At 34.0% G+C, this 15,341-nt stretch overlaps 1 protein-coding gene across 23 annotated transcripts in view; it reads left to right on the top strand.

Moving 5' to 3' along the window:
• Positions 1–15,341, top strand: part of LOC124305747 (protein muscleblind) — a 281,356-nt gene that overhangs the window by 223,325 nt on the left and 42,690 nt on the right. For 18 of the 23 annotated variants that reach the window (XR_006908440.1, XM_046765468.1, XM_046765466.1 and 15 more), the window contains one exon: positions 11,046–11,264. The exons of the other annotated variants lie outside the window; for them this stretch is intronic. Coding sequence is in view for 17 of the 18 variants with exons in the window: in XM_046765468.1 (XP_046621424.1) it covers positions 11,046–11,264 (219 nt within the window). In the remaining variant the exon portion in view is untranslated. The remainder of the gene's footprint in view (positions 1–11,045; positions 11,265–15,341) is intronic. 23 annotated transcript variants of the gene reach the window in all.

Genomic DNA, 15,341 nt, shown 5'->3' on the forward strand with positions numbered 1-15,341 from the left:
CGATCATTGCATTTATTGTTATCATTATTACTACTGAATACGAATCACGGTAGGGTAAATAATCGGGACGTGTTGCATACATAAATAACACTAGGTAATGCTATCGCGATATGATCGATTTTTAGTTTTGCTATCACGACAATGTTATTACGATACTACTGTAGCTGTTGTTGTTACTATTATTATTATTATTATTATTATTATTATTATCATTATCTTTGTTCGCTTTAACGATAATAATTTTTTTCCAATGTTGTTACTCGAAGTTTATTTGATTATCGGTGAAAATTATAGAAAAGAAAAACGACGACGGTTTGGAAATAAATCCTTAACGATAACGAACACGACTATATATATACATATATATATACATTAACTGGTGTATTCGTAATTTTTTTTTAATTATAATTATACAAGTAAGTACATAAAATGTAAAGTGGCATGAAACTATTATAGTTACATAGGGAAGAGAAGTAAGATTAAATGAAAATTTCGCTCTCTGTAATCGAAGAAAGAAAACAGAATTGTTAGGCGAAGTGAAGAATTTTTATGTAGATAGACGGACGGTTGTAGGCAGACGGATAAATAAATACCTAAATACGTGATGAAGCATTAATTTTTCGGTTGGTGAAAAAAATCTTCATATTTGAAATATTTTGCATGTCTTTTAATATATATTTGTTGTTATAAACATTATCATTGCAAATTCCATGGTAATAAAAATGTACATCGTGCATTTTTTCAGTAAGCTATAATTTATACGTTGTTCAAGTTCGAATCGACAATTCACAATCTCTTTTTCACTCGATAATCTTGATTTTCTCAATTTTCATCGTTGTGAATAATTATGCGTGAAGAAGCTTGAAATGAGAAAAAAAAAATATTGAATCCGCGATCGAATATCGTAGGTACGTACATTTCTTTTCGGCAAACACAATTGAAAAAAGGAGAAAATTTAAAAATCAAACATACCGACGAAAACATGACAATGACTGTGTATTAATATTTGTAATAATAAACTCTGTGTAAAAGAATGAATGCATATTATTTATGTGTGTGTGTATATATATATATATATATATATATATATATATATATATATATATATATATATATACACATACATAAGGATTAGTAACTTTTAGCAAACGAATCAGTAAATTTATAGGTTATAAGCTGGACAGTAAGAAGGTCGAATCAGCACGTACATCGTAATACAAATACATTACTATATATCAATATAAATACCTACAATATAAATATACATTATACATAACAACGTTCAGTGAGAAAGACGCAAACGCGATAAGGAAATCGGGGAAAAAAGTGTATGTGGTCGAGTTCGTGAAAACGTTGGGTTCGAAGTACATAATATATACACACATAAACCTAATTTTAAAATAAACTAATTTGACCCAACACGTACACATGATATATCATATACCCAGAATTTTACTTGAAAAGAGCTCCGCGACAATTGCAACTCGTCTAGTTTATAAGCGTAGCCAACTTCGTAAAAATGTTAGTATCACGGTAGGCAGAGTGACCCGGCGATTCTTAACAAGCGAGAGGTTATGTTTGACTGTCACTTACCAAGCGATCGATTCTAGGGAATTTGTTCGTGGCAGCGAAGGTTTGCTTCAGGCTGCGAGCACGGGTGTCAGCCAATCAAAATCGAGCAAGTTGAATCGTGCGCGTTACAAGCAGGTCCTTTCCAAGAACAATTCTCGGTATACATACACAGGTTATATTTTTAATCGGCCACAAGGACGTGTTGTAAATATTATATAATGCCTAGTAATATTTTAACTTCTTACGACAATGCCGATATATCGCAGAAGACTCGTGTATATATATATATCCCGTGTTTAATGGCATAAAGTAGTAAGCGCCATGTTACGCCCTTTTGCTGCTGAAGTAGGCGAAAAAGCGTTTCTTTTATCGTATCAATGCTTCAAACATGAAAATATGATCCGCAACTTTGAAATTGAATGACGGTTTAATTAATTAGGAAAAGATCGTATGTACGACCTTCTACTACTGATTCAACCATAAAAACCTTTGTCCACTAATTCCATAAGGTCGTATCTGCCGAAATGATTTTTTCCACGTTTCTTGGGCTCGAGTATAAATTCTTCAATTGAAAGCAAAAGGCAAAGTTGAAAAAATGATCTACTACGGTAATTGCATAAGGGCGTAACCGCCAAAAATTATTATTGTTATTCCTATCATTCCACTACTTAACAATTTGTATAATTGATGTTCAGAAAATCGACATCCTCACTGTATATAACTTTGTTAGTTTCAAGTTTTTATGCGTTGCAGGAGTGTTTAAAGCGTTTGCTAAAAAAAAAAATTACGCTTACAACCTTCTGGTTTTATTTCCGAACTTTTGTTTTTTTTTTCTAATATCTGAATTTATTCGTTGCAATGGTTTTTAGAGTATTGGCAAGAAAAAAAAACAGTGGTTACGACCTTCTGCTTTGATCATTCTTTTCATGTATACTTATTAATGGAAAAAGGTTATATCTACCTAACATACAACCATTTGCCTTCATATTTTCAAACATTTGATTTCAATCTTGAATTATACGTATTGATCATTCGCAGTGAAAATGATTTTTAAAAAATTCAAAAGGTGGTAAAATCGCATTTTTGGTGGTTACGACATTATGCCATTAGACACGCGATGTATAACGTCCCTGCAATTTGTGAAGTGGAGCGAGCTGGGCCGAGACCGAGACTCGTTTTCACCACCCAATTGTACGTGTTCTCCAGAAAATACGTTTACAGAAACGAGGAAGAAAAAAAAAGATGAAGAAAAAACTGCGACGAACGTCTGAAAACCAAAAGAGAAAAGTAATTATCACACTTTCAGAATTTCTTTTTCCTTACATATACACATATACATAATAAGATATCGTCACAGTTTTTCTTTTTGTCATTACTATTGTTGTTGTTGTTGTTGTTGTTGTTGTTCTTGTTATTATTATTAAACTATTCGTTTTAGTTTTGAATCACTTTTGCTCTCTATATGTATATACATATACATGTAGTTTTCAATTTGTCCGTGTATACTTCAAATAAATAAATAAATAAATAAATATATATCCATAAGTGAGTCGTTGTGTGAACCAGTTTCGTTCAACACTCATAACACGAATTATAATTTAATAATATTTATTTAAAAACAAGTTTACACCGACATTAATAATAATAAAAATAATAATCACAACAACAACAACAACAGCGACAACAGCGACAACGCCAGTGAAAATGAAATGTGAGAAAAACGAGGAAATCGTGAGAACTGATGATAGGTGAAAAAACAAGATATGCGAAATAAATTGGCGAAGCAAAAAAAAAAAAAAACTATAACAATGTACGCATACATACATATACCTATGTATAATGTATATTAAATAAAATAATGAGATAATGACAGTAAATTGATGTAGTAATATTGCATAAAGAAGTAATGATAACATTAATAACAACCATAACAACAATATAATTAATAACAGTACAATAATAATAACAATATAACAATAATGATGATGATGAACAACGATGGAAAAAAAACTTTAATAATAATAATATTTGTGATGATGGTATATGATGAGGATGATTAATTTTTATTATAATTATGAAGATAATTATTATTATTACGATAATGATGATGATGATGTATTCGGTGACTCGCACATGAAGTTCGGGTCTCGTGAGAAAGATAAAAGGAAGAAATTTTGAAAATTTGATTATGATGATTATGATGATGATGATGATGATGATGATGATGATTGGAATTTCAAATAAAACGAATATAATTGAAACTAAAAACAAACCACCAACGCGTAGACTGTATTTATTGCAACTCATGATTATTATTACTATTATTATTATTATTATTATTATTATTATTATTATTATTGATATACATATATTACATTCATATATATGTGTGTTTAGCAAAAGAAAAAAAAACTACGTTTGATAAAATTTCAGTTTTCGTTTAAGGTTTTTTATTCAACGGTCTCTTGCTCTTGTTTCTTCTTTTTTTTATCATTCTGCAAACCTTGATCTTTTTTCCGTCTCTTTTCTCATCCTCGCTTTCATTGACTAATACTTATATTTATAAAGTAAAAGATGTAAAACTCGGTGAGCAGAAGACTAAAGATGACGGGGAAAAATTTTCAAGTCATCAAACGCTGAGGATGAGGAAAGAATAACTACGTTTTTATTTTGTTTGGTTTGAGAAATTTAATCTGCACTAACTTAACCCTCCGCGTAGGTATATAAACTCATACATATGTATGTATATATATATATATACATATGTGTGTGTGTATATACATATACGTTTATAATACAAAACCACCTCGAATACCGATAATTATTGTTATTAATATTGCATTTATACCATGATATATAATTGCCTGTTGCCTGTTTATTGTGATAGTTGACAATCTTTCCGTTTTTACTTTCACCGAATTTATGTGACTTTTCATCGTTGTCGTTATTAATTTTTCAATTCGATAACCGCACTTTTGCATCACATAATACTTGATTAAATACTGATCGACAGTTGAAATTGATCTACGCTTTCGTTTGTTGCTAAATATCTCAGGTATTAATTTGAATATTTAAAAATCATTACGAAGTTTTGAAAATTCGCGTATTTTTATGGTAGAAAAACAAAAAGAAGCGGAACTGTTTCACATTTGTTTACCCGTATTCGTGATGTTATTAGGTTCGGGGCGTAAATGTTTTATTTTTACACACAATTGTAACATCAATTACCTATCAGTTTTGACCTAAACAGACCAAAAAATTTATGACGTGGAATTTGGTTTGAGGTGGAATGCCCCATATACATTATATAATTGAAGTTAGAAAAGTGACGCGTCGTATTTTACAGTAGACGGCATACTCGGAAAGTGAAGAAAAAAAGAAGTAAGACCGAAAAAATTATATCTCAGCGCATTAAACTGAACCAAGTTTTTGAAATCAGGATTGTTCCACTTATTTTACTATAACAATGATAACTTGATGTTTCACTCTTTGCTACAAATGATGAACCGCTTCTTGATTTATTCTAAAATCATAACAAAAATGCACCAATTTGATCTCATTTCGAAAATTCTTTCTATTTTTTACCGTAGTCAATTTTCTCACTCTTTCTTTCAGATTTTGTTAACCATTCTTTTTTTTTCCAACCGCCACACTTAACGTGCAATCTGTCGCATATCCGTATTATATCACTGCATATTAAAATATAACATATTAGTGCATTATGATGTAATATACTTTCTTAGTTAGTGGAGTTTCTAACCGTTGCAGATCGGGGAAAAAGAACCCTACGTCAACAAACAACAAACGCTTCCTATTTCGTACGCAAAAATATATTATTGTGTAATACGTATGTGTACGTATGTGAACAAATGTATGTTATTCATTTATCGTATATACGGAGAAACAATTTTTCGCAATATTTCTTTCTTCCGCTGGGCATCCGTCGCATCAAACAAGAACAGTAAAAAACCCTGCTTCTTATTCGCGATTATTTTATTACACTTGAAATTATAGACGTATTGCATTATTAGAATGCGGCTTAACTTTGTAACTCTGTCACGTAAAAATCTCTGCAGAAATAGTAACGTTAGTAACAGCAATATGATAGTAACTAAATGAATTCGCTTGAAATTTTTTTTTTTTTTTACATGGGCTGTTGCTTCAAAAACAGAAAGAAAAACAATAGTCGCTAAGTAATGTGTTTATTACTTTTTTGTTTTTTTTTTTTTACTTTTTCTCCATCACACGCAGCTATATATCTATACGTTTAACATACGTACACGTATTTGTTACCGTTTCATTATGTACACCAATTTTCTGCAGTTAATTTGTTTTCGTTTTAATTGGAATCATTCTTTTGAATGGGTGAAATATCGTTTATTCTGCAGCCACGCATACACGTAATATTATTGTTTGTACAGTGCGCTCTCTCAATAGGGCCGCTTCCCCGCTTTCGTATACGATTACTGTCCCCCCACTCCCCGGGCCAATTTTATCTTTGAAGCACAATTCTCTCGCGTGAATAATCACGTACAGGGGGGAGGGGGAGGGGCGTATGTGTCAATAACAACGAATGTGTGCTAACAATAAAATAAAATTTCCGGTAATGAGAGAGTTTGCGACTTTTGAAAAATCGCTTCCCTCCTCGTACCGTTTCGGCCCTATTGAGAGAGTGCGCTGTATTACGTAATATTGCATATGGAGAAGGATGGAGCTTGATGTGTAACTATATGCGCAAAACAAGAGAAAAAAAAATACAAAAAAAAAAAAACACCGCATGCGCTGCCGGATTGATTAGACCAATTTAGAATTTCTGCCTTATTTTCTCTTTACCTGCATATGTATTTATATAAATCTATATGGAAGACAGAGAAAAACAAAATAACTCGCTATGTTCTATGTAATAATTGTACGTGTTTAATTTGCAAATTTTCCAATTTTCAGTGCTATGTATACGAGTATTAATACTTATCTAATTTCTTCGTTAATTGTTTTTCTTTTTTTTTTTTTTTGAATTATTTACGTTTTTTTTCGGGAGTATTTCACGTACTATATTGTGTATGTATAAATATTTTATTGCCTGGGTACATAAAATGCAATGATTGAGCCATTCTTGAAACGACGATATTATGTGAAAAAAAAAAACGTTTTGAAAATTGCTGTTAAGAAAAAAAATTTTTTTTCTTGTTCCCTCCAGTTTGTCTCGGAAAAACTTTTCAAGATTGGTTTCCTCACTGAGATGATGCTAACAATAATAATACATCGTCGTCGTCTAGATGTTGTGTGTGTAGTATTTTGCACTGATCTTTCTTTTCAGCCGAGTCGATTATAACAAAGCGAACAGATGTAAAAAAAAAAAAAAAAAAAAAAAAAAAACAAGAAAAAAAAACCGCAACACAACAGAAATATAACACAAATCGAAACGTTTAAGAAGAAAACAGAGTACACACCGAAAATCGAAAATATTAAAACAACAAAACCAAATTAACCAAATAAACGAACAAGCGAACAAAAAAAAAAAGAAAACAGAAACAACACACGCGTCACAATTACAAAAATTTTTTGTTTTCCGATAAAGATACAATCACCAAAACAAAAGAATAATAATAATAATAACCACATGTGTAATGAAGTTAGTAATTGTATATGTACAATTGTTAGGGATGAAGATGAAATACAAAGGTTGAATTTACGATTATTATTAATATTATTAGTATTATTATTATTATTATTATTATTATTATTACCACTATTATTACGTGTATATTTTTTGCACATGTTTCTTTTTTTTTCTTTGGTCACTTTTTTCATCTTCTGGGAAAAAGGATGGGAGAATAAAATTACAATCGATTTGTTCGTTTACCGCTATTATTATTATAGGGACCGCGCGACACGTGCACATGTTATGTTTGCCATAACATATTTGCAAAATAGGCACACATTCTCGGTATATCGGCAGATTATTAGACAGCAAACATGCCCACATGTTAATATGAATTATCGAGAACAAACGCAACCAATGAAAGGTAGCAAATCGCAATTCACAGCGTTGATCACAGAGGGAAAATTTTTCAAATGTATCGGATGTGATAACGGAACTTGAGGGAATATAAGGGAAAATAATTCAATCGATTGATATGATCGATCAGGGGGCCTAAAACCTAGCATGCGCCTCTTCAGTCGATATGATCTATAATTTCTTCTCTCTCTCTCTCTCACTCTCTCTTTCTATCTTTCTTATATGCGCACACAGGCACACATGCGCACACTCACACCAATACATGCTTACATCTCTCTTCTCTCTATCTCGCCATCTCTTTATCTCCCTTTCTCTAATTCGCAAGCGAATACCACGCGAATTGTACGCGCTAATTCCGTATCAGATCCGCTGTTGCTTTTACTGCTGTTGCTACCGCTGCTGCTGTATTATCCACAGTTTTGCAATATAGAATTTTGTAATTATAAACAAAGTCTAAAGGCACAAACACAAAATCGTAGATAAATAGAAACCATCTTCTCTGTCTCTTGAGAAAACACGAAACGTTTCTCTCTCTTTCACCTTCTCTTAAATCGAGCGATTTGATTCGCACAAATTTTGCAAAAAACCGCGTTAAATGTTTCGTACGAAAACTCGTTGCAATTATATATATATATACAAAAGAAATGTACAAACTTTACAAAAATTTGTCACGTCAAATGCTTTACAGAGGCGTAAAAGAACAATAAAAGTAGAAAGTCCGGTACAGACGGATAATTAATATTCGAGGTTCGTTTACAAGTAAATTATTTTTCTGCATCAAGAGATTTGGCAGAGTCCTCGACTCAAGTACGTTTCAACTTCTCTTGCATCCCTTTCTTGAGCGATTTTCAAGAAGAACTAATCCCACCGCCTCTAAATCTTTGTAACGAATGTGGTTCGTTTGCATTTTCTTATCTTCTTCTATTTATCCCAATTATACTTCTATTAGTGTTGATAAATCGTGCCCGTTTAAAATCGTCATTTCAAAAACTCACGATCAATGTAGCGTCTGATATATATATAATATTTGTGTGTGCGTGCGCTTGTGCGTACCTCGTATACAAATTATATTACATCATATAAAACTGTGCATATTGTGCTACTTTTCATATATCATACAAATATTTAAACACACAAATTTTTCAAAATACATAGACATTTGAATATATACCATTGGTAGCATAGTATATAGAATGCTCGCCGTGCGCGGACAGATATTTTTTATTCTCTCCTTTCGCCTTGACGTTATTTTTCGTTCGTGGTCGTTTTTCCCAACTGTTTCTCTACTTTCAATTTTTCTTTCAGTTTTCAAAATTTTTTTTTTTTTTTTTTTTTACCTCGCACCCGTGCGATTTGTACGATATATTGTACACATACGTAAACAATAATACAAATAACAGTTAACGAAATTAACGGATGAAGAGTTTATCGGTGTAAACCTATTGTTATTATACATGCATTAAAAAATGGACGAAAAATGAAAGAAAAAAACAAAAGAAACAAAAAACAAAACATCAAATTTCGTATACATGTGCCTAAAGTAATCTCGCATTACACGTTTCAACGTAACAAACACACGATGCTTTTGTGTCTGTACAAATACCAGCTCACGATTGTTATGCGTCCGAAAAAAAAATTCACTATTTATAAAACCTAGTACATACACACCTAGTACCTTACATAGTACCTAGCGCCTAGTACCTAGGACCATCGCCCGATCTAACCTAACCTAACCCCTAACCACGCTCTAACTCTTCTTAGAAGTAAGCGCCAGACGATTTTGAAAAAAAAAAAAATTAATGTATCTTCGGAACGATGCTACGTAGAGGATTATTTCTTTGGGATTCGATAATTTATGTGTGAGTGATGGGATGTAACAAAATCATGAAAATCATCAAAGTCTAGAGTAAATGACGTTTTCATGTGACGTGTCACTCATTTTCATTATTCCCCAAACTCACGCATCACAGACGCGATTCAAGCAATGGTAGCCCCGTTATACATTCAATGCCGAGCATAGATGTGTAAAAAAAAAAAATGGAGGTCCGTACAATAATCGCATCGATTTTATAGAATTGACGTCTCCATGTTTTTTGTTTCCATGATCGGCGGACAGAGCGCGCGTTAATCAAATGTACAAGATCCGTCGGTAAAACTGTCATCCTAACCTCAAAGACTCATTAATTCTATGAGATAGTGCGCCAATTACCAAAAATTAAAGGTTTTTCTTTTGCGATACGATTATTGCACGACACTCGATTTATTTAATTTTTTTCACATATTTGTGCTTGGCATTGAATGTGGAACGGGCTTATCACTCCCGAATCGTGCCAGCGATGCGTGAGCTTGAAGAATGATTGAAATAACTGACCCGTAGACACAAAAAAGTCAGTTTTTTTTCTAGATTTTGACGATTTTCGTGACTTCAGATCATATTACTCATAAATCATCGAATCCCAACGGATCAATCCACCGCGTAGCATCGTATCGGAAATATATTAATTTCTTGTCAAAATCGACTCGAGCATTATTTTAACACATGGTCCGCTGTAGCGAGTAACCTAACCTAACCCGACCTAACCCTAACCTTTAAAAAGCTAACTGCCCATACACCCTCACGTAGTATAGGCTGGTGGCTGAGTGCTATCTGAATCCAAAGAACTCGTATACCCACGTATACTAGAAGACCAGTTCGTCGCTTATTCATGAATGTTGTATATATATATAAATTTGATCCATACATGTTATTTATTCTTTTCTATATTTTTCATCTTCTTTCGCGTCACGTGCCTCATGCTCCACACTTTCGTTATTCTCATATTATTCTCCGTTTCTCTGTCGCTTTCATCGGTCTCTGCATCTGGTCAAGAAGAAGTAAAAACACGCGAGTCCCTACCGAGTCTACCGATTGAATAACGGGAATATTTCTCTCTTCCTCTTCCGATTCTTCTACAATTTCATAGCTTACTCAGATCCGCCACCAGATGCAGGATATAATGTACGTTGATGAGGTGATCGTAGAGTATTATGAGAATGTCTTTTTTCACCACTTTTCTCTGTGACCACACACCGTCTCTCGTTATAAGACCGTTCGGTCTAAGGCCGATTTCTCTCGACCTTGAGTCTACGAAACGTGTTGCAAACCGTCCAAAGTGATTTCGGTGATCAAACTGACGCGATCAGTCTCGCTACAGAACCGCGGTCTTGCAACGAAAGGCTCTCGTGAAATGTCTATCGCTGCAAGCAACAACCACCAGCACAAACAATTATCGCTAAAGTAAATGCTGAGGTAACCGAAAGTCCCCCGACCCACTCTTTCGTAAAAAACAAAAAAAAAAAACCTCGAAAATCACTTCCACCACCACCACCACCACCACCACCACCATTGAAAAGCAATATAGAAAGTATAGTTGCCGTGCGATTGCCATGCCATGCGTGTTCGCTCTTGCTGTAGGTATGTCGTGAGTTCCAGCGCGGGGCGTGCAAACGCGGCGAGACGGAGTGTCGGTTTGCGCACCCCCTGGAGACGGTGCAGGCGAACGAGGACGGCTCTGTGACGGTCTGCATGGACGCAGTCAAGGGCCGATGCAATCGAGACCCCTGCCGCTATTTCCATCCCCCTCTGCACCTTCAAGCCCACATTAAGGCCGCACAATCTCGGGCTAGCATTGCGGTAATGCATTCTCTCTCTCTTCTCTCTCTCTCTCTCTCTCTCTCTCTCTCTCTCTTTCTCTATCTCTCTCACTCTCTCTATCTCTCTATCTATCTCTCTTTCTCTACTTTCTCCTGTCCTCGCTATTTCTCACCCTGCAGCATCACCTCAAGCAGCTAATACCACGCTCGGGCTCCACTTCATCTTCTTTCTCTTGTTTGACTCGTTCCACGGTTTTTTTTTTTTTTTTTTTTTTTCTACTAACCATTCCACCGTCCGTGTTACTTCTTTTTCTGATCAATAGTATTTTTTGCTTTCAACCCACCTCCCCCTCGTTACATTTTCCGAGCGAATCATTACTGTGATATCCCGTTTTGTTGCGCGTTGTTGAGAAACGAATTATAAGGAAAGAAAAAAAAAAAAAAAACCGGAACCAATAATACGCGAAATTTTTTTTTCTCTTTCAAAATGCTTCCGCTGCCGCGCTGCTGCGCTGCTTTTACGCCAATGCATATGGGTATATATTGTATACTATATTATATGGCTGGTTATACGTCTCTTCAGGCAATCATCTGTAACACTATATCAGGGTACTCCTAGTCCTTGTATACTTACAAATTGTTCACATTACATATGTATACACACAAATATTGGTGTGGCGTCCAAAATTATTACACACGCACACTGATTCAGCCTTTTCTTCTCTATATCTATTCTATTCTAACAATCCATGTGTTCAATGTACATTCTATCAGGTAAGAATTAAAATCAAGTCAATTAGTTAAAAAAAAAAGAAGAAGAAAATTGAAAATAGACCGTGGAATGACAATCATTGGATAAACGTAGCGCAGTGGTCGTTTTGAAAGCGGTCACATACGATTATCTGTATTTTCCGACGGTTATCAATATTATCACTATCATCGTCATTTTAATTTCTATTATTTCGCATGAATTATTCACTTTGTCAATCAAAGCGCGTGAAATATTCTCAAATGATTTCTGTATGTACCTTACGTTTCACCGAAATCTTCGATTATTCGTAAGACGAAATCTAAAGAACCAAAACAAAATAAAAATAAGCAGATGGAAGAAAATATCGCTGCACTGCGATTAGACTTTTCCTATTTTCTATTTTTCACGCCGTTTCTTGTTACATATGAATATTTTGTTTGAACCAATCTTTTTATCGCTCAATCAATTACGAAAATTTCTCCTCCCGTTCCCGCACCTCTCAGACCCACTTTATATAATCTGTGCTTCAACTTGTGTTCGTGTGTAGAAACTTTGTTTGGAACATAAAAAAAAAAAAAAAAAGGACCTAATAAATCCCGAAAAAATCCTGTGTCTTTGAAGTTTAGTCGTGACCTCTAGTTTTATCGTTGTGTTTTTCCGTTCCTTTCGAATTACACTTTTTTTTTTTTTCCTTCTCGTCAGTAGTTTACTTCTTATCACCATGTATATACCTAAATGAAAAAGTAGCAGTGTGTTGTGTTGTATTTATATATACTTACATTGTCTATTCAATAGATATGTAGAGATACCCTCCTCTATGTATATTTATTAGATATATATTATGTAGGTCCTGTAACAAGGGCAAAAAAAAAAAAAAGTCTCTGTTTTTGACCGTCACCGTCGTCGAAACCACCGCTGTTGTTTTTCTCTATTTTTCTCTCTTTCTAGCGCAAGCCTATCGCCAGCAATATTTATATACCTATTATTATGTATACCAAGGTGCAATATACATACATATATACCGATACCCGTACATGCATAACCACTATGACCTCATACACACTGACCACCACTTCACCTGCACATAATGTAATACCAAATCAAAAATATGTTACACCTATGCATTCACATGTGATTTGTCTCTGGGCACCATCGTCGTGTGGATAATTTTCCATTATATCAGGCTTTATCGTACAGTGTCACGTCACGTTACGTCACTTCGTATCATATCGGAATCCATCATAATCCGGAAGACGCCATCTAGCGGAAGAAAATATCTCCGACTCGAAAAACAATCGTATTCCACTTTGAAATACTTTCCAATAGTTATTTTCCACCAGAAATCGAGTTGATGCGACGGAATGATAGCTCGACTTCTTGCGCCAGGTTTTTATATGCTTTGATATTTATAAAATTCACCTAAAACGATCTGCCGATTACTATATAATATCAAAATACGATTATACGGCGCCAGGTATATTTTATATGGTTTGTTAACAGATAAAAGTTGGCTTGGCTCTTTGTTAGCGACTGTTTAATTTCAATATAATCTCTGAATGTAGTCACGTAGTCCAAACGTTTCTGCTTAATTGAGTGTCTGAGAAAAAATATAATAATAACTTGATACATTTGTGGCTCGCCAGTAATCCGATGTTGTTTCTCGTTTAATGTTTTGTTCTTTTTTATTTTTTTCAATTTCTTAATTGTCCAGAGTCAAATTTCCATGATCTGTTATAAATTAGAAATTTCGTGCCTGTTCGTTATTTCGTTGATCACTCTCTTTATTCCGATTCGTTTTTCTTTGTCAGCAGAAGCATAGCGAAGGACCTGTGTGTAAAACATGAAAATATTGAATCCTTGAACAGAACAGAAAAAAAAATGGAAAATAATTGAAAAAAAACGGTGCACTTTACCGCCAAAAAATAATTTAGAACTAGACCTGTTTCTTTTTTAATTGTGAAAGGCACACACGCGCAAGCACAAGTACACATCAATAAACACAAACACGCACACAACCACACCAACCTTGCTGACAAGCTGCGCTGCACGAAACCCCAGCTAAAACCCCCGCTGCTGTTTGCTGAACCCCCCAAAACCCCAGCGCCTTTTTCACTGCAACACAAACGCCTATATATATTATTTATACACACCGCGACATTGGAATTACAAAATGAAACGGACCAAAAAAAAAAATAAAAATAAAAAGAAATTTTTAAAACGGAATAAAAAAATTAAAAAAATACAAACAACCAACGGCACACGTCAAATTTAGAGGGGAAAAAACTTTTTCTTGCATCATCACGGGGTTGTGATGTATAATAATAATAACGCATCGCGAAATCATTCGAAACTATATGTATGTAAAATGCATATTATGTTTTTATACCTACCGCATTAGAGCGATGTCACTGGTGACAAAAAAAAATACCAGACAAATTTTAAAAGGGTGAAATTGTAAGAGTGACTGAAGAAAAAAAAAAAAAACTGTTCTTATCGACTAATGAACGCGACAAAAAAAAAAAAAAAAAAAAAAAAAAAGGAAGATCACGCTGCGTGAGTTGACCGCAATGAAATCGAAACTCGCTGTTGGGAAGCACGGATCTGAGAGGACCGCAATGGCAATTCGAATGTGAAGATAGTTTCTTTTGTTCGTTTGTTTTTTCTTCCAATTTTTTTTTTTTTTTTTCTTTTCTTTTTTATTTTAAATACCGATAAACAAAAATTTTTCATCGCTGTGCCTCGATTGGCTCTCTGCAGTTTATCTTTGTTTCTATTTTTATTTTGATCAGTGCTAATCCGTCGACACGAAAATGAGAACCGGAAAAAAAAGCAAAGAAAAAAAAAAAAAAAAAAAAACGATAAGAAAACAGACGTCACCAGTTTTTGGACAAAATTAATTCAAGTAAGTATACAATATGAGTCGAGAACATTTTCTACTGGTACGTTACCTAACCATATGCTAGTCATTTGAGGCACGGCTCTATCTTCAAGTAACACGCTTGTATATCTTGTGACGTGTAAGGTGATGGAAAAAATATTTTTCTTTGTCGTTGGCGATAACAAGAAAAAAAAAAAAAAAAAAAATTAACGCAATTGTTATCCGTTTTTATCTCGAAAGCAAGTAAGGAACTACGACGAGGTGCATCGAATTGGAATACCGGGTGAGTGGCTGAGTGAAAGCATCGTTGTGAAAAATGTAAAGAGGGAAAAATGCGAAAGTAAAATTCTCCAACAGAAAAAAAAAAAAAAGAAAAAAACGGTATAAATCTAATATAATTTTCTCGATTACGTTGATACCGCTAAATCGATTCCACAGCTACTCTTCGGCCACGTCAACAAAAGGATAGTGTTTGTATGTGTGAGAGA

This window comes from Neodiprion virginianus, chromosome 5, assembly GCF_021901495.1.
Source record: "Neodiprion virginianus isolate iyNeoVirg1 chromosome 5, iyNeoVirg1.1, whole genome shotgun sequence".
Lineage (NCBI taxonomy): Eukaryota > Metazoa > Arthropoda > Insecta > Hymenoptera > Diprionidae > Neodiprion > Neodiprion virginianus.